The following is a 21,162-nucleotide window of genomic DNA, read 5'->3' on the forward strand; positions in this document are numbered from 1 at the left end:
CTATTCAGCCAATTTCTTCATTATGGTTTGAAAAATGAGTTTTCCCTATGAGATGATAAGTTTGTATATATGTACTTACATTCCAGTACTAACGTGTCAGCAACATTTTTAAAATTTTCTCTATACTAATTTCCATATAAACATACATCGTCTTTGGGCCACCTCTAAATCACCACCTAGAAAGCTGAAAATTCCACAAAACACTATTTTCATGGTTAGGATGGTAAGACAGTTATGGGAGATTGAATTTTAAAACTTTTTTGAACATTGAACCACCCTAATAAACGTTCTACACTCTTAAAAGTAATAAAAATCACTACGGACGTAGTTCACATTATGACTGAATGACACATGATGTAAGTGATAAAATGACGTAAAAATGTGTTCTGAAAGATGTATTGAACGAAAAATGTAATTTTACATGATGAATGACATGAAAACGATTCCACTATGATTGACATTTCCCAAATCAGACACCATCGTATTTAAAATGTGATATAAATTAACGTCATTTGGCTCTCTTCTTTTTTGTGCATCCAAAAGACGTAAAATCACATGATTTTTTCGGAGTGTGTAGTGTTTAATGTTTTGATAAATATTTTTATTTGATTAATATTTTATTTGATAATAACGGAAAATGAAGCACCGTGTGAAACAGACTTTTGATTTTTTTCCATCCACATTTGCTGCATTTTGCAAATCAGTTAATTTTAAATGTACGGATATATTGAATGATTATGAAACGTCAAGAATTTTCAACAGAACCTTCATTATGGACTTTGTGCGAAATGATATTTACAGACACACGTGCATACTGCACACTTCCTCATTTTCTTAATCTTTATGGAACAAGTGTTAAAAATACTTTGGTGGTCTTACATAAATGTTCAAGTGTATCAAAGTTTTATATCTGACAGGATTTTTGGTGCGTTATCTGTAAGACTATGCTTGTATTCACAAGAAAAAATAACCAAACCTCTTTTTACGCTAACTGTTTTACGCTTCCTCTTTTTACGTCCCCTTTTTTACGCTCCAAAAATTACGCTTATGCCTGATAACGACCCACGAGAAACAATCTAGTATGCGTATTTCTGGAACGGGACCGATGAGTAGATGACGGAAATCGATCTCTGTCGCCATTTTGAATCCATGATGGCGACTTCCGGTTTGTGAAAATCACTTGAAACCTATGACATATGGGTATTTTTGGAACAGGACAAAAGAGTGGATGACGAGAATCGATGTCTGACGCCATTTTGAAATTAAAGATGGCGACTTCCGGTTCATGAAAATCACTTATTGTTTATGAAAATCACCATAAAAACCCATATTGTATGGGTTTCAAAAGATTATCACGAACCGGAAGTCGCCATCTTGGATTCAAAATGGCGTCAGGCATCGATTTTCGGCATCTCCTTATCGGTCCAGTTTCAAAAATACTCATATTGCATGGGTTCAAAGTGATTTTCACAAACCGGAAGTCGCCATGTTGGATTTCAAAATGACGTCAGACTATGGTTTGCGTCATCCCTATTGATATCCTTGAGAAACCACGGATAAACCCTACCTCTTCGCAAAACTTCTCGAGAATAAACAAAAAGCTTTATTACGCTTCTAAATCTTTCGACGCTCAAAATTTGAACTTATGCTCCCTCTTTTTACGCTCCTTTTTGCGCTTTCCCAGTTAAATCTGTAATAAGAGGTTTGGCTGTAGTTCAACAAATATTACTTCAACTTAAAGTAGCCATATAAAATTATGGGTAGGTCAATATTTTGACCGGCCTAATCATGTATTTTTGTGCGTAGGAAATGTCCTACCAACAATGTTACGATTGGTTCGACTAGAGCATGCGTTGTTTCTCTTCGATGGAATCAAATTAACAAATTGATTCCGGGATGAACCATAAATGTCCCTTTTCAATACCAGGAAGAAAAAAATAGGAAAAATATAAAATTATTATGCAGAATGCTTCCGGTGGGTACATTTCCACACCTACCCCTTGAGGGTTGAAATGGAATTGTTTCATCAACACTAGTTTATGCCAGACTCCAATTTAGAAACCACAGTTTCAGTAGCCATGTTGGGTAAATATTTGCCCATTAGTATTACTTTGACATGGCCCAATAATGAATTGAATTATTCACAAACATTTACCAAACGGTTGCAGCAGGCTGGTGTGGTTGCAGTGCAAACCACACCATCAACCCACCACGATTGAAGAAGCACAACGATGGGGCAGCGTGATGTCATATCAATCACTCTGCGTGATTTCCGTGAAACATTCAATTAGTTTGTTTATTGGCTAATCAAAAACCATAATTAATTCGAAAATGCAACCCACCGGATGCGGATAATTACAGTCAGATGGTGTTGATAAATTTAGTTTCGAGCATTGATTTACTTCTATGACGAACATTTTTAAACACGTTTACATACATTTACAGGATTTGCAAAATGAAAGTACAAAACAGTTGAATTGTTGTTAAATGTCACTAATATTGTAAATATTGCCCAGTTTAGTCTATCATTTTTGCTGGTCGGTCAGTCATTATTATAACATTGAATTTCACTCTATCTTTTAATCATTTTGTCATCATGAATATAAAAAAATAAAATGAAATAATGTAATACACGAAAAAGTGATCTAATCCATCCCAGGAGCTTCATTTTTTGAGTGTTGTTTGTCCTAAGAAGTCATGAAGTATGGTTTCCTTGTGTTGGTAGGTTGTATGCAATGATGGAAGTAGTGATATTCTTTTATATTGAGTATTATTTTTTATAATTAGCATTAAACTTTATTGAAACAGCTAACATTTAGATCTGTATGGTAAAGTAAGCAAAAAATTGTATTAAAATACATGCAATGAAAATAGCATTTCACAATAAATTACACTTAAATTAAATTACAGCTAAATTTTAAAAGTGATCAATTAGTATTAAACATGCACGGAAAAGAGTATATTACATATTTATAAGACCACTGAAAAACAGAATCTTCTGTGCAAAACCCGACATTTTCCATAAGTTACCGACTTCTACTGCTACGTTCAATTGATACACTTTCTACGAAAATTGGAATCCTGCGAATTTTACTATCGAAAATTACATTTCTCAAATTTGAGAGCAACACAACAGACATTGGCCAATTACAGCTACTTTCGCTCGAAAAAACCAATTGACCTTCAAGATATTTATGGAAATACTTCCGCTCCTGAACAACTATCTACGGGCGGGAGGAATTCGTGTAGCTACGATGGAATCCTGTTGGAGCGGAGAGACAGGACAGTACGAAAGAAAGGCCATTGATCGATACACGGTGGTTATGTATGTGTTATGTGTGTGAAATGGACCAAGAACTACAGATACGACTGCCAAACGGGACTACTGCATGGAACAGTTCTACGGTATATTACTGGTTATCATAGACTACGGAAGCCAACGGGTGGCCATCGGGTCTTACCTCCGGTTGGGTTTTATTTCTGACAGAACAGGTTTCGCTACTATCTGTGGACGACTCTTTACAGACACTCACAACTGGCTCTGATACAGTGCTTGGCATCGTCTTCATGCTAGGCTTGGTTCATTTATGGTATTGGATATGTCATTGGGTTCACTGCAGTGTCAAACTACATGGGCGCGAATGTTGGCAAATGGCGTTTTGGTTTTTTTAGAAAATGGAATTTCTAGACTTTGAACCACCTGCCGAGGCATTCGCGAAACTACCGTACTAACGATCATTGTACACGCTAAATAGAGAAGAGGAGCGCGGTCGGTTTTTGGTTACTTTTTCCAGTACTGATTTGAAGTTTTTGGTGTTCAGAATCTGAAAATATACAGATGAATGTGGTGAACAAAACTGGCACGACGGACAAAAGCTAGAGCAAGCTAATGTTGGTTTCTAAATGGTAATACACAAACACTGTGGTGAAAGAATAGAACTAGAGGGGGAAATGTGATAGGTATACTTTTGTTGACGCTTTCCAGATGAAATAATACCAATGAGATTGTAGTTATGCCTTTGTTTGAAATTCTTGTTAGATACATGAATGAGTCACTTATGCTCATACGCATGTCTAATGATTACTATGACCTATTTTTGTGTGTTTTAAAGCAATAGTTTTGAAGAGAATTTCCGGATGACATTTTAAAAGTGTCTAAGACAAGCACTAGAGGAATATTTTTTAAGACTTCCTAGAAAAAATATATAGAATATAGACTACATTTGCATATATAAGTAAGTTTTCTTATTCACTGATGCAACACGTCCATGTATACCTTTTAATATAATAAAAACAAATTTAAAGAGTCCCAAATGGAATTTTCAAGGAAATTCCTGTCGATTACTAATGTAAAATACAAGTTATTTTTCATACCTGTTCCAATTTTTTGTTGGTAAGAGCACTGGGCGAATTTCTGGCGATATTCATGTAACCGCAAACCGTTTGTATTTTCGATTAATCTCGAGTCTTTTCTGGTTAGACGAAGTCTTCAGTCAATAAGATCGCTAGCATTGACTCAACAAATCTGTTCATCGAGAATGGTCAAAATAGTCAAGGGTTGGGACCATTCTCGCTTGACAGTCCTGAACTCGTCATCTGTAATTTTGTCCATTGTGCAAAGAAAAAGCAGGTTCAATGTCCTTCGTTATGTTTCTAACCTTATACAAAATAAGGATAATCAAGTAGGGTAGAAGCACTAGTATTCACCATAGGTAGTATTCACCATTCTGAATTTTATGTTACTGATTGAAATGAAAGCTTATACAGAAATTTTCAGTTTATGTGACATTCAAATCTGTTTGTGGCGGACCAGCGTGATAATCACTTTGTCATAGATCAATTTACATTATTCCAAAAATCAAAACTGAAAGTTACTCACAATTCATAAACCACTTAGTTTTCTCATACAGCTGTTGAATTTATGACCAGCTTTGTTTTTACCATATAGCTCGAGAATCTCGAATATTCCAAGTTCAGCTTTGATCTATGTAGAATTAAGCAATATGGCATGAAAAATCAAGCTCTGCGAATATCACATTTTTAAATTAAGTAAAAGAAAAATTAAACCAAAATAATATTGGATAATCCGCACTTTTTAGTAGCATCTTTTAAGTTTTACTAACATCTCTTGAATAAATTTTGTTTACACAGAGATAGACTCCGTCAAAAAGATCGTTATCAGCTTAGCTTAGCTTAGCTTAGACTGACTACACATATCAATGGTTGCTATTCCGTGATTGACCGAAGTCAGTGAAAATGCACAAAGAATCAACTAGAAGATCGGCTGGGATTGGCCATAATCTTCTTCAGTGTGCATAATTCAGTGCCTCTATTTACATGGTCAATAACGGCGCCGGCCACGTCCTTGCAGTCAGGTGGGATTGGGGGAAGGAATGTTAGTGTGTAACCTTTGCTATTTGGAGACCGTGTTTGCCTCTGCATCTCCACAAAGGTTACTGGGAGGGATGTTTGTTAATGGGGAGGATCGTTGGGTCACAGGATTCACTTTGATAAGCGATTAGACCATGATAAATAATTATTGGTGAGATATAAACATGCTAATATGTGAATATAATATTTTCATTTGATATAAACAATATCTATGTAGAGAAAAATTATGCCGACACTTGACGTGACGAACCTTTCAAAGTATGTTGAATAAAGTGAACCTTTCGCAAGTCTACACTCGAAGTGTCGAACCATTCAAAGTTATTTTTTTTAATTACAAAAATAAAGGTAAAAGAAAGAAGGTTTTTTGAAAAAAAAAATAAAATTAAGACATAAATAATTTATGAATCAGAGTTTATGTCGACACTCACAGTGACGAACCTTTCATAGTTTGTTGAAAAATCATATTTACGTCTCACCGTTGTAACGATTAAAGGTGCAGTCATACATATTTTAAAGATTAGAAATAGTAGCATGAAACGAGCTCACCAATTGATCCGTCATCCTTGAGCAGCAACAATCCACTTTCAGCTTCACTCGTTTGCTCGGCTATATAAAAGCACTCAGAGAAAACAGGTGCGCGACCCGAGAGGGAAAACAACTGACGACTGCTCGGGCTTTCTTGACGCACTGCCCAGGAGCAAGCGTCAACGTCGAAAGATCAAAAAGGAACTAATCGGACGCGGCACTTTTTCACTTTACTCGACCGACGCGCGACATGTTTGATCCTGCCCTCGTCACCCGCTCCCGCAGAAGCAAGCGTCAAGGTCGGAAGATCAAACGATCACGCCACTTTTTCACTTTCACTCGACCGACGCGCGACATGTTTGATCCTGCCCTCGTCACCCGCTCCCGCAGAAGCAAGCGTCAAGGTCGAAAGATCAAACGGAACTAATCGATCACGCCACTTTTTCACTTTACTCGACCGACGCGCGACATGTTTGATCCTGCCCTCGTCACCCGCTCTCGCAAGCGTCAAGGTCGAAAGATCAAACAGAACTAAACGATCACGCCACTTTTTCACTTTACTCGACCGACGCGCGACATGTTTGATCCTGCCCTCGTCACCCGCTCTCGCAAGAGCAAGCGTCAGGGTCGAAAGATCAAACAGAACTAAACGATCACGCCACTTTTTCACTTTACTCGACCGACGCGCGACATGTTTGATCCTGCCCTCATCACCGGCACCCACAGGCGCAAGCGTCAAGGTCGAAGGATCAAACACAACTCTCCGTCAAAAAGATCGTTATCAGACAGAAAAATGCAGCAAAGAAGAACGGCCAGCAGCACACAATCGTAAGGTCAAATTTCTTAAGAATTTTTCGAAGCAAATGAATTCAAAAATGTTAAAGTTTATCTAGTTATCCGGATTATTCCGCCTAGATAGTTATTTCAGAATTTATAAACATATAAAATTGGCATCGTAATGTTTTATCGCAATTGAGCCTATAAAAAATGTCGAAAAAAGCCTGTGAAAATCTTCGAAATATGTACAATAGTAGTTTGTCGTTAACAGCTTGTGGACATGACTAACGACATTAAAATACTATTTTAGCCTTTCGGTTGCCGCGGTTTCTTAAAACGCGAGTTGTACTTTGTACGACACCCTTGGCTTTCTATGTTTAACATGAAATTCTTCGCGATCTTGAATAAATAAAGAAAAACTATCATCGACAAAGTTGTTTAGGAGCACAAGTATTGACATGCAGTGATTATTCAGTTTCGGTATGCCACCAAAAGGCAGCGCTAGTGTGCATAAAAGTCTTGTTTTGCGGATATCTTAGGATCCTGACAACTTAGAAGCATGCAGCCTTTGGCTAAGTTGTTCAGTAGCTCAAAGGTTGTTATTATTTGAGCCAAGAAGGTCTTAAATTTGCCACCAGGTGGCGCTAGTGAGCATGAAACTGTTTTACGAATTTCTCAGGAATCTGACCACAGAGAAAGATGTCGTCTTCGACAAAGTTGTTCAGTAGCTCAAGGATTATCATTGTTAGAGGTAGTTAATTCAAAATTTGGCCACCAGGCAGCGCTAGTAACCATGAAACTTTCGTTTTCCAGATATATAAGGAGCCTGACCACTCAGTAAGACGGCGTCTTTGAGCTACTGAACAACTTTGTCAAAGATGCTATCTTTCTTAATGGGATATTTGCAAAACAAAAGTTTCATGCTCATTAGCACAGCATGGTGGCAAAATCTCGAACCTCTTACCTTGAATAATGATAGTCCTTGAGCTACTGAACAACTTTGTCGAAGACGCCATCTTTCTAAGTGGTTAGGCTCTTGAAATGTGTGCAGAACATGCTCACTAGCGCCCCCTAGTGGCAACATTTTGTATAAACTTGCTCGGACAATGATAGCCCTTGAGTTACTGAACAACTTTGTCGAAAACGCCATCTTTCTAAATGGAGTGAAATTTTCATGCACACTTAAGCCACCTCGCGGTCGAATTCCAAATTAAATGAGGTATAATCAGATAACGCTCCACCTCTAGAACAACTTTACTGAAAACCCCATGTTTCGAAATTATTTGGTCTACTTGAACCGCATATTGTTCGTTCATTATTATGCGACTTCTATGTACATTTATTGATTGTATCCCATTATAATGGGCCAGTATTGTTGAGTATTGTTCTCAAGAAGATTCTTAGAATACATTTTGGTTTAGGTAGATAGATATCTTTGTTGTAAAATGATAGTATATAAATCACATCTGTTGTACAAAGGACGACAGCGCGACAGCCTTAAGGTTATTCTATGTAAAATAAGTAGGGGGAGATCCCCCAGTACCGGACAGCACCCAATACCGGACAAAGTCAAAAAATTGAGAAATCATGGTCCAATCAAGATGGTGTATTAGAAGGAAAGGAAGCTATTATGGAGACTAATGTTTGCGTAGAATAACACATCCTTGAAATATGCATGCCTTTTTAAAAAAGTAGAAAAGTTTGAAAATCTTAAAAAATTGACGTACCGCCTTAATATTGAGCCTCTTTAGTAATTATTTTGAATATGAAAAAATACTTTGGATCACGCAAGCATGTTCGAAAATAATCCTAATTTGATAGTATAAATGTATTTTGTACCATAATTGAACCAAATACGGACAAATTACAGTTTTGGGTTAAGCACCTCCTGTCCCCCAGTTTCGGACAGCTTGATTTGTTATATGTTATCTTTGTAATTATTGCAGCAGTGTCTCAAAATACATTCATTTTTCATGGATTCCGTCCATCATGGTTTCAAACATGCGATAAAATTAAGAAGAATGAACATTCAGAACAACATCGTAAAATGTGCTATTTTTCATCATATATGAAAGAGGATTTTGATGGACATCTTGTAAACTAAGAAAAACTCAAATTGTTCTTGTAAATGTTGCAAATACATTGAATTGGCAATTGTATACTATTCCTATAGTAAACACATTCAATGATGTTCAAATTTACAGAACTCGACGCATGTTCAGATCGTGTCCGGTATTGGGTGCCACGTTTCAAGACCGATCAATTTGGTACTAAAATACATCATCAAAATGCAATGTCAAAATTCATATTTATATTTTCAAATTTATTTTTGTACACTACAAAAATGATAATATTTATCATAAATGGGTAACACGAGCTCATAAAACCAATATTTTTCAAATTATGAATTTAGTGGCTTAAGTGTCCGGTACTGGGGGATCTCCCCCTACTTCAGGTGGTTGCACCTCAAAAAGGGCGTAACTGGATTTTTTTCGATCTTTTGCTTCAGAATTTTATCCAGAGGTTACAAACAACTAGATAAACCAACTAAGTTCTTTTGGTGATCACGGAAAAAGAAAAAGCGTAAACTATAACTAATTTCCTTCGAACTTGTGGACTTAAGCGGCATCAACAAATTACGTAACGCTCAAGGAGGAGGGGGAGTAGGCTTAAGCGTTACGGCTCATACAAAAAAATAAATATTTTCATACAAAAAGCGTTACGGACAGGCGGGAGGGGGTCAGAAATTTCCAATTTTAGCGTTACGTAATAAATGGACGCAGCCTTATAACTTCAAAAGGGCATACCCAAGGATTGTATCCTATTTGACATAAAGTCGTTTGGCATAAGGCCATTTGCCATAAAGTTATTTGGCATAGAGGTAATTTGGCATAATGGTCTTTTGGTATAATGAATGACTGAAAATGAGTATCGGATTTTTTTGAATTTTTTACCGAGATCAAGACCAAAGACTCAAAGAGCCTAAAGCAAAATTTTCTGTAGGTTCTCAACAAGCGTGGTGTTTGTTCAGAGATTTTCCAATGTCAAAAATTTTTGAGCATAACTAAATACAATTTTTGACGGGAAGATATTTTTCGTAATGATAATTTTCTCTACATCCTCGAACATAGGGTATCTTTGAGCTTGTTGTGATTTACATATTTGAATACTTTAAATTTGCAAATAAAGCTTAATTTTGCACAACAAAAAAAAATTCAAATCGTTATATTTTTTTTGTTTTCTAGTACTGTTGCACCATTTTTTCACACATTCTCAAAAAACTCTTCTAGTTTAAGAATCAGCGTCAATATCAATCGTTGGTGAACTGGTTTTGAAGATATTCAGATGTTCCTTGAGGGACCGAAATTCTCCACATAAAATGTCTTTGACGGCCTTTTTGTTTTGGTCAATTTATTAAAAATAAAAAATAAAATGTGTACTATACAATGCCAGATAACAAGGAGTTACTCCAAAAAAAAAAACAACTAAGCTACCGAAGCACTTGGTAACCCAATAACTTAGATAGTTACATGTTTCGAATTCAAATCCCCACAGATCACGCAGACCCTTTCCATAACCCATATCTATCCATCTCATATACTACACACGAGCGCAGAGTGAGTGCGATAAAAAAATGTGGAGCGAGTGCGATAAAATGTGGATTGTACAATGCCAAGTAATGGGAAGCATCTTTGGAAAAAAATGGTTAAAATTTAGCTTCACTACATTTTATGTTATAGTAGTATAAATACAAAGAACAGCCTATTATTAAAAGAAGGCAAAATGTTTGAATAAAACAATAGAAGATTGGACGCCAAAAAATATTGCCGCATACTAAAACAAAAATTGCGTTCAGATTCATCGAAGTAGCTACAGTAATCGATTTCTCTTTTTGCTGATAACTTGAGAAGATCAATGTTATCGCTAGCCGCCCTCAGTTGGATACAAAAAATATTTTAAAACTATAGCTCAAAAGAACGGCCTATGTATAAAACAGAGTGAAATTTATTTAAATTATAAAGCAACTGTATTTAAATCTATTATTATGGTTACATAATATTTAGAAAGAACATCCAATGTTTGAAAGAAGGGTAAATTTGTGCTAAATATATCAAGATATTCAGTGCAAAAATTTATTCCAATAGCGAAACTCAAAAGAAGAAATAATATTTGAAAGAAGGGTAGATTCTAGAAAAATAATAAAACATTATTTACAATAACTTTCCTAATATGCTTTACTTTATTCAAGAGCATATGATTGTTGAATAAAATGTCATTTTGTATCAATTGACTCCAAAATAAGCTTGATGTCGTCAAAAAGATAGAAACGTAAAAACGAATGTCATCTTAAGAAATCCTTGGTTTCAGACTCATTATGCCAAACGACAATTATGCCAAACGATATGTCATAGGAAACGGCTTTTGGGGTCAGATATGATGGAGTTTTTTTTTCTGATAATAACGGTCTGGGGAGCATCGTGATTTTGTGATAATCTTGTTACTTCCATCTGGTCGGGAAGCTGAGAAGTTTGAAATATTTTCAACTTAACTCGTAATTGGTCGTGTCCACGGCTTTCGCCAGCATCTCCATACTCGTGCTGTGTATAATAGGCGAGCTGTTTTCATGAAGCCGTCTTGGATTAACTGGCGAATAACTATCACGTAAGTGTTTTCAGCAAAGTTGTTTATTAAACCAAGGGCTACACGTTTCAGGCTAAATTGTTTTACTTAATCTATGAAATCTTTTTTAGAAGTCCTTTTTTTTAGACTGTATTCATTGGCAAGCTGTTTGTCTGAGGTGCTACTATTCAAACCTATTCAATGATAATCGTCATTTTGTCATAAGCATTGGCATTTTATTACATACTGGGTACCCCCGTTGGTTTGCTCACATTTAATCTGAACACTGTTTAATATGTTTTCCTGCTAATTTGCACATCTTTCAGATTAAAAATGGTTCAAACGTCATTTAGCTTATGGAACAGATTAAAGCGAAATGGACCGCTGTGGAACGGAACGCAGAATCAAAACAAAACAACCAAAGGGGTAATCAGAAATACGATTTTCTGTTGTTCGTAGGGTGACTAAAAGTTCATATTAAAAATGAACCCCGATGGTTTACATGAAGTACCGTTCAAATTAACGGGGGTGTACGGTACTATAGTATACATATAGAACACACTCATGGAGACGCCTGGTTTCTGACCTTCCGTTTTGATTAAGTTATTATACGCATCTTTGTAACAGACCCATCAACGTTGATGAAACCTAGAGAAATGAAGATGCACAATGCATTGCACATGTTCAAGATTATATCACAGATAAACAGGCCTTAAACAGAGAAAATTTCCAATGATTACTTATTTATGATTCACACTAGCGCCAAACAACAGTTCGTGCAACATGAGATTTTTCATAAGGAATTTAAAGACAGCAGATCATCGAAATAAAATAGATGTATTGCCATGTCGGTAATAAAATACGTCAAATGCTAGATAAAAGAACGGAAAACATTGTTGAAATAAATAATTAGTTCATTTGTATCATCTGGAATGCGCCAACAGCATTAACGTTTAAATTGAGAATATTGGAAATATAAAATTGAGGATTTCACTGAAGGTGAGGTGTGCTGTGATAGATGGATGCAATTGCAGTTGATGATCTGAAATGTGGTCACATTGAGCAGCAAAGGATGAACAGTGCCTGTAAAATGATGTTTTTGTTTTTAGATGAGCTTGTAATATTGATGGTTTCGGAAAAATGAGTGTTTTAAAAATCAGTCGAGGTATTCTATTTAGTAGCACTCAAAGGGATACGGAAAAGCGGATCTATTGTATGGCTACGCACTACGGGTTTCACTGTATCTTACTTGGTTGATGGTTTGTTTACTGTAATATTTAGCATTTCAAATGTGTGGTCGCTTGCATGGTACAAAATGTTTGTTAACTAGTTATTTTATCTGGTTATGGTTTGTTTTAGGCTCTAGCTTAAGAAAGTACATAGGTTACACGGATACAGCACTAGAAACAGAATACTGCAGGCTTTCGCTCTGGTGTTGTTGGTTTTGAAAATTGTTGTTGTAGTTTTGGTTTCCATTGATGCAAGGTAATCTCTTAGATTTCTTATCACTTGGAACGCAATCACAGACCAGGCCCAGTTGGTCCAACCAATTCGCACGGTCGGTTTGGCAGGCTCATCAGTCTCATCAATAATCGACTTGTATTGGCTGTTGGGGCCTTGCTGTGAATTCAAAGCTTGAAGCTCTTCCGGAGGTTCTTGAGCGCTTTTTTCTGACTTTTTTGAAAGCTTCGTTGGAAACCTGCGGCCGTACTGTTGCGTCGTGAAGTTGGCGAATACGTCAGCAGATCCAAAGGTTTGATGTTGGCCAGTTTAGTTTCAAGCTTTGATGACTGTTTTTGTTTGGTCAGAACGTTCAAAGGTGTCACCAGTCGTGTTCGTTGCAATCAATCACACAGAGGAGAGAGCGAAAGCGTTCGATTGGATTTTTGTGATCAAATTCGGTTTGATTGATTTGTTATTTTGTTTTTGTACGAAGGACAGGCGGAAAATGAAAGAGAAAAGAAGAGAAGAGGATTTTTGTAGGCTTCTTCCAATGGTCGATAGGTTTGAATGCTAGTACTGCTTTGTGAAGCGCTATACACTACTTTGGCAGCGTGTCGTTGTTTGGCGTGCTAGTTTGTGTTCCACTCGGAAGTATAGTTGCTGTTGTTTGTGGCAGAAGTGCTGAGTGCAGACTATTGCATAGAACTAATTGTGAAGCTAGTCATGTTTGAAGCTGCAGTGGTGCTTGTTCCTACGGAAGCATTGTGTCGGTGAGCGTTTTTGTTTGGTTGTACAAGGTGGAGTTTTCTCGAGGAAGCATAAATTAACCCTGATTGACTTTTAGTTGTTTAATTTAGTTCGGTTGTCTCTCTTTTTTTTTTTCAATTTACAGATTGGAAGAATAGTTTGTTTTTCTAGCTTTGCGTGTACTTCAGCATTTAATTCGCTCTTGCTTGTTCCTTTTGTCTTTTATAAAGGAATTTAAATGAAAACAAAATGCATCATCTCGTGTATTTATGTTGTATTAATGTAGAACAATTGAAAGAAATAATTTAGGAAAAAATAACCCGGGGTAGACGATAGTTTTTCAACACAGCATCCTCCCACTCTAATCTAGAGAGCGCTATTATAACTAAATTATTTGTGCGCTTATTTATAAATTAAAAACTTAGTAAAAATAAAGTTTTCAAAAGTGGTAATTTTGTGAAAGCAGCTTCACTTTCTTCGCTTATGTAATCATTCGAAGCTCTTCAAAATTATACCGTAATAAAATGGTCTATTAACTGATGTTTTGATTTCTAGCTTATTACATTTTACAAGTTAAGCGAAATCAGAGTAGTTCGTTGTCAGCGCTAAAAATTAGGGTTTTTCGGCCCAACTACGACACAATTAAACCCAGTTTGCATCACATCAACCTAGTTATGAGCATACCATCACCAATGCCCAAATCCCAATCGGAAGGAAAAAAGAAGTTGTGTGCTATTCAGAGATAACAGAGTAGCTGTGATTCCAATTTGTTTAACAAATGATAATTATTATCAACAATAGTCGGCCCGTAAAGCCTTGAGCGTTTGGGCCTGCCAAATAAATAATTTGGAACGTTATAGGCGGAAATGGCAACAGCAGACCCGCCTCTATCAGGAGAATAAACGCGGCATGGAGGAGATGGAACAGCTGTGCCGGTTCCAAGAAACAAGTAAGTTCTATCAGAAGCTCAACGCATCCCGCAATGGCTTCGTGCCGCGAGCCGAGATGTGCAGGGATAAGGATGGAAGCATCTTGACGGACGAGCGTGAGGTGATCGAAAGATGGAAGCAGCACTTCTATGAACACCTGAATGGCGCTGAGAGCACTGGCAACGAAGGTCGGCACAATGGAGGAAATGTCTTCGTCAGTACTGCGAGCGATGGAACCCACCGTGGGGCTGGTTTGAGGGAGGTTAAGGATGCCATTCACCAGGTCAAGAGCAAAATATCTGCTGGTAAGGGTGGTATCAGAGCTGAACTTATTAAGAGAAGCTGGCCATTTGTCTACACTGGCTGATAGCCACAATCCGGAAAATTAGATCTTTACTCTACGGCAAATCCTTCAAAAGTGTCGTGAATACCAGATCTTAACGCATCACCTTTTCATTGTGGTTCCGGGGAGATAAGGGTCTGAGGCGCGGCGCTACAGATCAAACGGTGAAGTAAACAACACGATCCGACTCATTACTATGTGAGTGGTGAGCGCGTACAGGACTATATTGTCGGAGGCTGCATGCGTAATCGGATGATCCGGATCTGCATTATCATGTACGAAGCCATCGACTCACAGTGCTGCGTCCCTTGGACAAAAGTGGAAAAATCAACTATTTTATTGCACCAAATCAAGTATCCTACTTTGTTTACATATATTTGATATGTGTTAAGTGAGTAGCAAAACATTGTTAACTCAATTATTTATGAGACCAGACCAACTCAAGTTGTTGAACTGTTTTATTAAATGGTGTGGATTCTGAAAAATTTGTGCAATTTACAATTTATCTTTTGAAGCGATTTATGTTGTTCTATTATATTTTCTTAAGTGATTATTGAAATGGTAAGCATCAAACTAAATAAGTTCGATGCTAAACACTGTAAGTAATTGTGTTTATTTTTCATACAAACTTTTTTAAGAACGAAAGCTCCCATATACTTGTTATTTTTCATAGAACAAAATAACTAGCAAAACTTCAAACAGCTAAAACAAAAAATCACCTCAAAACACCTCTCTGATTTTTGCATCAGTTCTTATTTAGGTTGATTCTGAAAACTGAAAATGATTCCAGCTGCTCCCGTCTGCTCTTTCGATTGTAATCTTCGATTTTGGTCTTCGATGATGGTCTTGCGATAAATAACTAGAATATAGCCGGGCTAGAAGAAAGTTTCTAGCTTTGCTAGAAGTGCGGAAATTATATTAAAAAAGGGTCTGATGCCAAGGGCAAAGTTTGTGCTTTCTGTACACCACTTGAACAATTCAGCGAGGACTGGTTTTAGTGGGTCGTTGTTGGTGCGAGTTACCTTCTCAGGGGTCTCCTTCGCATAGAGCTATATATAATCATGGACGAAAACAGCTTTCCTGGGAAGCTCATAACACTGATAAGAGCAACGATGGATGGTGTGCAAAATTGCGTGCAGGTTCCAGGCAAACATTCCAGTTCGTATGAACCCCACCGGGGACTTCGATAAGGTGATGGACTATCGTGCCTGTTGTTCAATATTGCGCTAGAAGGTGTTATGTGGAGAGCCGACCTTAACAGCCGGGTTACGATTTTCACGAGATCCAGTCAATTTGTTTGCTTTGCGGTAGTATAGACCTGGGAGAGAGGCACAGATATTACACACGAAATATGAAAAATTTTCCACCGATTGATGTCAATTTCGATGAAATGTTAAAATATGTTTTGCTCAATTACGCGCTTTTTTCATGTTTGTCCACTTTTAAGATCCGGGCTCACAGTGACAGTTCGTGACAGCAGAAATCTCGGCTCACATTGACGTATATAAATTATGTATCGGTTTCTCACTCCCAGATATAGACATTATCAGCCGAACAATTGAAAAGGTGGCAGACCTGTACACCCACCTGAAACGCGAGGCAGCAAAAGTTGGACTTGTGGTGATTGCGTCCAAGACAAAGTACATGCTAGTAGATGGAGCCGAGCGCGACAGGCCTCGCCTAGGAAGCAGTGTTACGATAGACGGGGACACGCTCGAGGTGGTCGATGAGTTTGTCTACCTTGGATCCTTGCTGATGGCCAAAACCCATCGGCCAAAAAGTCGGGAATGTAAAAAACATCGTTTTTCGACTTCCAGACTGAGAAAGCCATCCGAAAGTAGTTGATAACAACGTTAGCCATGAAATACGGAGGCGCATTGTCAGTGGAAGTCGGGCCTACTATGGCCTCTGCAAGAAGCTTCATGTAACATGTACAAGACGCTTATAAAACCGGTAGCCCTCTACGGGCATGAAATGCGGACGATGCTCGAGGTGGACCTGCAAGCACTTGAAGACTTTGGTGCAGTACAGGAAAACGGTGTGTTGCGGCGAAGGATGAATTATAGAGGGATGACGTCCTATTTTTTCGCTATGGGATTTAATAGGTTGAGCTGTGCCTCCTTAACTGGAGCATAATTTATACTCCAATATCAAAAAGCCTCGCACACACGTATATTTTTTGGATGTTTACCTGTCCCTACAAGGGAAAACAGTACAAATCGCATGGAGCACAACGAAATAAGCTAGAGCTAACGATGGTAATGAACTTCAGAAAACTTAATGTTAAATAAATAAAATAAAAAGTATGGGTGAGCTCCGCAATTGTTTCATAAGAGACAACAAAAGAGATCATCGTAGCAATCCCTTGATGAATTACAAACTTGTCTTATTCTACTTATGAGTATCCAGAAGGCGATGCTTGCAGGATAAGATGGGCAGGGAATGTTGCAAGAATATTGGACTGGAATCCTGCAAAGATAGGCGGATGAGGTAGACGTGCCAACTCCCACAATAGTTGAAGTTAAGGATGCTATCAAACAGCTCAAGAGATACAGAACAGCTACCGGAGGAGTGGAAGGAGGTTGTAATATACCCAATACACAAAAAGGGTGAAAAGTTGGAATGTGAGAACTATCGAGCGATCACCATTCTTAACGCAGCCTATAGAGTCTAAGATCATCTTCAGTGTTATGAAACGGACGAGCTTCAACATGCGGGGCACGATCTTCAATAAATCCAGTCAGTTCATGTGTTTTGCTGACGACGTGGACATTGTCGGAAAAACGTTACAGGTGGTTTATGAACAGTATACCAGGCTAAAACGTGAAGTAGATCGGGTTGGATTGAAGGTACATACGTCAAAGACGAAATAACTGCTGGCTGGAGGAACCGAGCGCGATAGAGCTCGCATTGGCAGACGCGTGATGATCGACGGGGATGAGTTCGAGGTGGTGGACGAATTTGTCTACCTCGGATCATTGATAACGTCGTATAACAACTGCAGCAGAGAAATTCGAAAACGTATCATTGCCGGAACTTGTGCTTACTACGGACTCCACAAGACCTTGCGGTCTGGTAAACTTCATTTCCGTACTAAGTGTACCATGTACAAGACGCTGATGAAACTCGTTGTCATCTACTGGCATGAGACGTGGACAATGCTCGAAGAGGATCTGCAAGCGCTAGGAGTTTTTGAACGACGTGTGCTTAGGACGATCTTTGGCGGAGTATGTGAGAACGGCGTATAGAGGAGAAGAATGAACCCCGAGCTTGCGCAACTCTACGGTGAACTCAGTATCCAGAAAGTCCCCAAAGCTGGAAGAGTACGATGGGAGGGACACGTTGTGAGAATGCCGGACAAGAATCTCGCAAAAATAGTGTTCAAATCCGGCCGTTACAAGACGAAGAGAAGTGCAACGAGCTAGGCGGTTTGACTGAGTGAAGCAGGATCTTGGAAGTGTGGGGCGATCGAGAAACTGGAGGTTAGCAGCCATGGATCGAGTTAGTTGGCGTAACATTGTGGCGCAGGTCATGTCTTGAAGGACGTAGCGCTATCAAAAATAAGTAATCCTGCAAAGAAGGTGTTCGCTTCGAATCCGATTGGTACAAGAAGACGTTGAGCGCAACGAGCTGGGTGGGCGGTCAAGTGCGCATCGATTTGGCGAGCGTGAGGCAGAACCGAGGATTGAGAGATACGGCCACGAACCGAGTATTGTGGCGTAAAATTGTTGATTCAGTGTTATCTGTTTAGATGTTAACTATTTTAATGAAAAACTCAGCTTCAATGATTTCCATTATTTTTACTTAATACGTTTCTAAAGCATAAAATGATAAATTTAATGCACAAAAAACAACTTATTACAATTTTAAAAATTTGAGGACCACCTGAACTTTGATCGAAGTTAATGCAACAGTCAGAACAATATTTTCACTGTTATTAAGATAGGAACAAAGCGATACATTATTATTTACAATGCTTTAGTGCTGAGTATAAAAATTCCTGCAAAACGATGAGAGTTTGATTGTTTTGTGCATATAATTTAATTGAAATTTTTCCTATCATTGCCAATTATCACAGTCTCCATCAATCCTTTAGGTAATCAATGCTTCCCCGATTGTTCCACCACTAGTCGATTTGTGTTTCGCTGCAGTTGTTGCGGATTGGTTTTAATCTATGTTTAACGATTACACTCTAGCTTGCGGTGTGCCGCAGAGTTTACCTAACCAACGTTCCAAAGACAAACTTCTGTTTCCATTTCTACTAGTCAAAGAAGGAATCTACGCACTAATGAAATATCATCAAGCATCTATTTTGTTTCGGCTCACAAAGGATTCAAACGGTTCAAACCAAACAAAGGCCAAGAAGTTAAGTTCAAACTAAAAGCCAAACTCTAGGCACTAGTTGCTTTTCCGGAGAAGGGTGGCCGCTATATTTCTACTAGCTACCGTTCCGGTGTATTCGGGAAGAATGGGGCTTCAATAATGGTTGTGTGGATGGTTTGTGTGGGAGCAATCAGTACACTGCCGTGAAAAAGTTCGGGGTCACTCCCTGAAGAACATACTAAAGTGTTTTGTACATATCTCTGTGATAAGACGTCTTGATGAAATACTATATGGCTCATTCGAAAGGTATTGATGTTACTTCGTAGGTATTTTGTCATTTTATGAATTTTGTTTACTAATTTTTAATTAAAGATGCGACATTTAAAAAAATAAAAATAAAAAGAGGTTTAATTTTCTTACCATTGGATCGACCATAATTTGAAACCAGTAGGGCATTAGAATCATAATCTCATAATATTTGAAAAGCATTTTCCAAAATTTTACGGGAAAACCTAAAACCCTTTCAAGACCAGTAAACAGCCATTCAAGTCATCGTGCAAAAAGTTTGGGGTCACTAGAACTTTCAACACGAAAATTTGGTTGAATCTCATACCGATTAGGAACGCCTCATTATTCACGTTCAAATAAGCTAGAATTATTGATTTTGAATAGTTTCAGATTTTTTTTTCGCCTAAATGTTTCGCCTAATATCGCAAACATTTCAAATTGTTGTCGATCCAAAGCTAAAAAACGACAAGACAGGTTTTTCCAGTGTAATTTTAGAAAAACGACTTAACTTCAAGTAAAAATATAGTCAACAAAATTGAAAAATATGTTTGTCAAAATACATACAAAGTAAACTAAGCGCATTGCCTTTCGAATGAGCCATAGAGAGTTTCAATAGGACAAGACGTGTTGCCACAAAGATACAGACAAAACACTTTTCTATGTTTTTTTTTTTCAGAGGATGACCCCAATCTTTTGCACGGGACTGTACATACGGTCGCACCGGCTAAAGTGAAGTGTAATGAATGAAGTTGAGGTAGGTTGTGGTCACTCCGTCGAACTTGGACTGAAACAGGATGTGGTGGGCGGTCTTCTATTTTCTGTTTGCATTCCTTGACTGAGCTTCTCTGCCAACTTCTTGCGTAGGGTTTGACAAACTGTGCAGATTTTTGAGAGAGAAAGTGATGGGAAGTAGGTATCGAAGTTTTGTGCAAACAAAAGAAACGGAAAAGAAGCAAATATCTCAACGCTAGCACCTGTGCTAAGAAACGAGAGTTTTCATAATTGGAATAGTTGGCAGTTATTTGCATTTCAAAATGGTATTGAAGTTTCTTCTTCTTTAATGTGGAGCTAATTTTTGATAAGACGGATCTATTGTGAGATTCAGTTCATACTATGAATCGAATGTACTATTCAAAGGGTGGTATTTTGCTAGTTATTCCAATTTCAAGAGTTGGCCATCTTTATAATAATTATCGTTATAAAAATTCCAAATTCAGTTCAAATTTCAACATAAAAATCTTCGTTCGTAGAGTGCATGGTGGTGTATTCATAAGCATCCTTATAACGTCAAAAGAAGTTTTAAAATGTCACTTGAACCGTACCATCGAGTTCTTATGGTAGGCTGATATTCCCGGAAGAATTATGTATCTCAGCCCGACGCATTTACGTTTGATTGAGTTTAGCAGGTAAATGGGCTTCGGCGGAAAACTTGTAGATAGGGTTATTATTCAAATGCGCTATCAATCGCAGAGTTGCATGGGAAAGGAATTGATTGGGAATAATAAGTTTTAGCAGAAGTAGGGGGATTCTGGAAGAGCAAGACGTAGAGTGGGTAACAATTCTGTTGCAAGAGACGCATTGTATTTTTTTCCAGACCGTCGTGACAGTTTATTTTTCAGTGTAGCTGCCTGAATTCTGCGTCGTATAAAATCAATCGAAAAATGCAAAAATAAACAAAATTCTGCTTTCGTATAACAAATATGCAGAGTTGTAAAACTGCAAGAGGTTAGAGCTATGAAGTTTTTCCTTGAAAATTTACCAATGTTTTCATAGGTA

The 21,162-nt window shown here is 37.8% G+C and overlaps 1 protein-coding gene across 6 annotated transcripts in view; it reads right to left on the minus strand.

Moving 5' to 3' along the window:
- Window positions 1-3,486: 3,486 nt before the first annotated feature.
- LOC5576177 (SCY1-like protein 2) overlaps window positions 3,487-21,162 on the minus strand; it is a 427,894-nt gene continuing 410,218 nt past the window's right edge. For all 6 annotated transcript variants that reach the window (XM_021842934.1, XM_021842931.1, XM_021842932.1 and 3 more), the window contains 2 exons: window positions 12,563-13,103; window positions 3,487-3,824 (listed from right to left, as the gene is read on the minus strand). In XM_021842934.1, the coding sequence (XP_021698626.1) occupies window positions 12,942-13,103 (162 nt within the window). In that variant the 3' untranslated portion in view covers window positions 3,487-3,824; window positions 12,563-12,941. The remainder of the gene's footprint in view (window positions 3,825-12,562; window positions 13,104-21,162) is intronic.

This window comes from Aedes aegypti, chromosome 2 (assembly GCF_002204515.2).
Source record: "Aedes aegypti strain LVP_AGWG chromosome 2, AaegL5.0 Primary Assembly, whole genome shotgun sequence".
NCBI classification, from domain to species: Eukaryota; Metazoa; Arthropoda; class Insecta; order Diptera; family Culicidae; genus Aedes; species Aedes aegypti.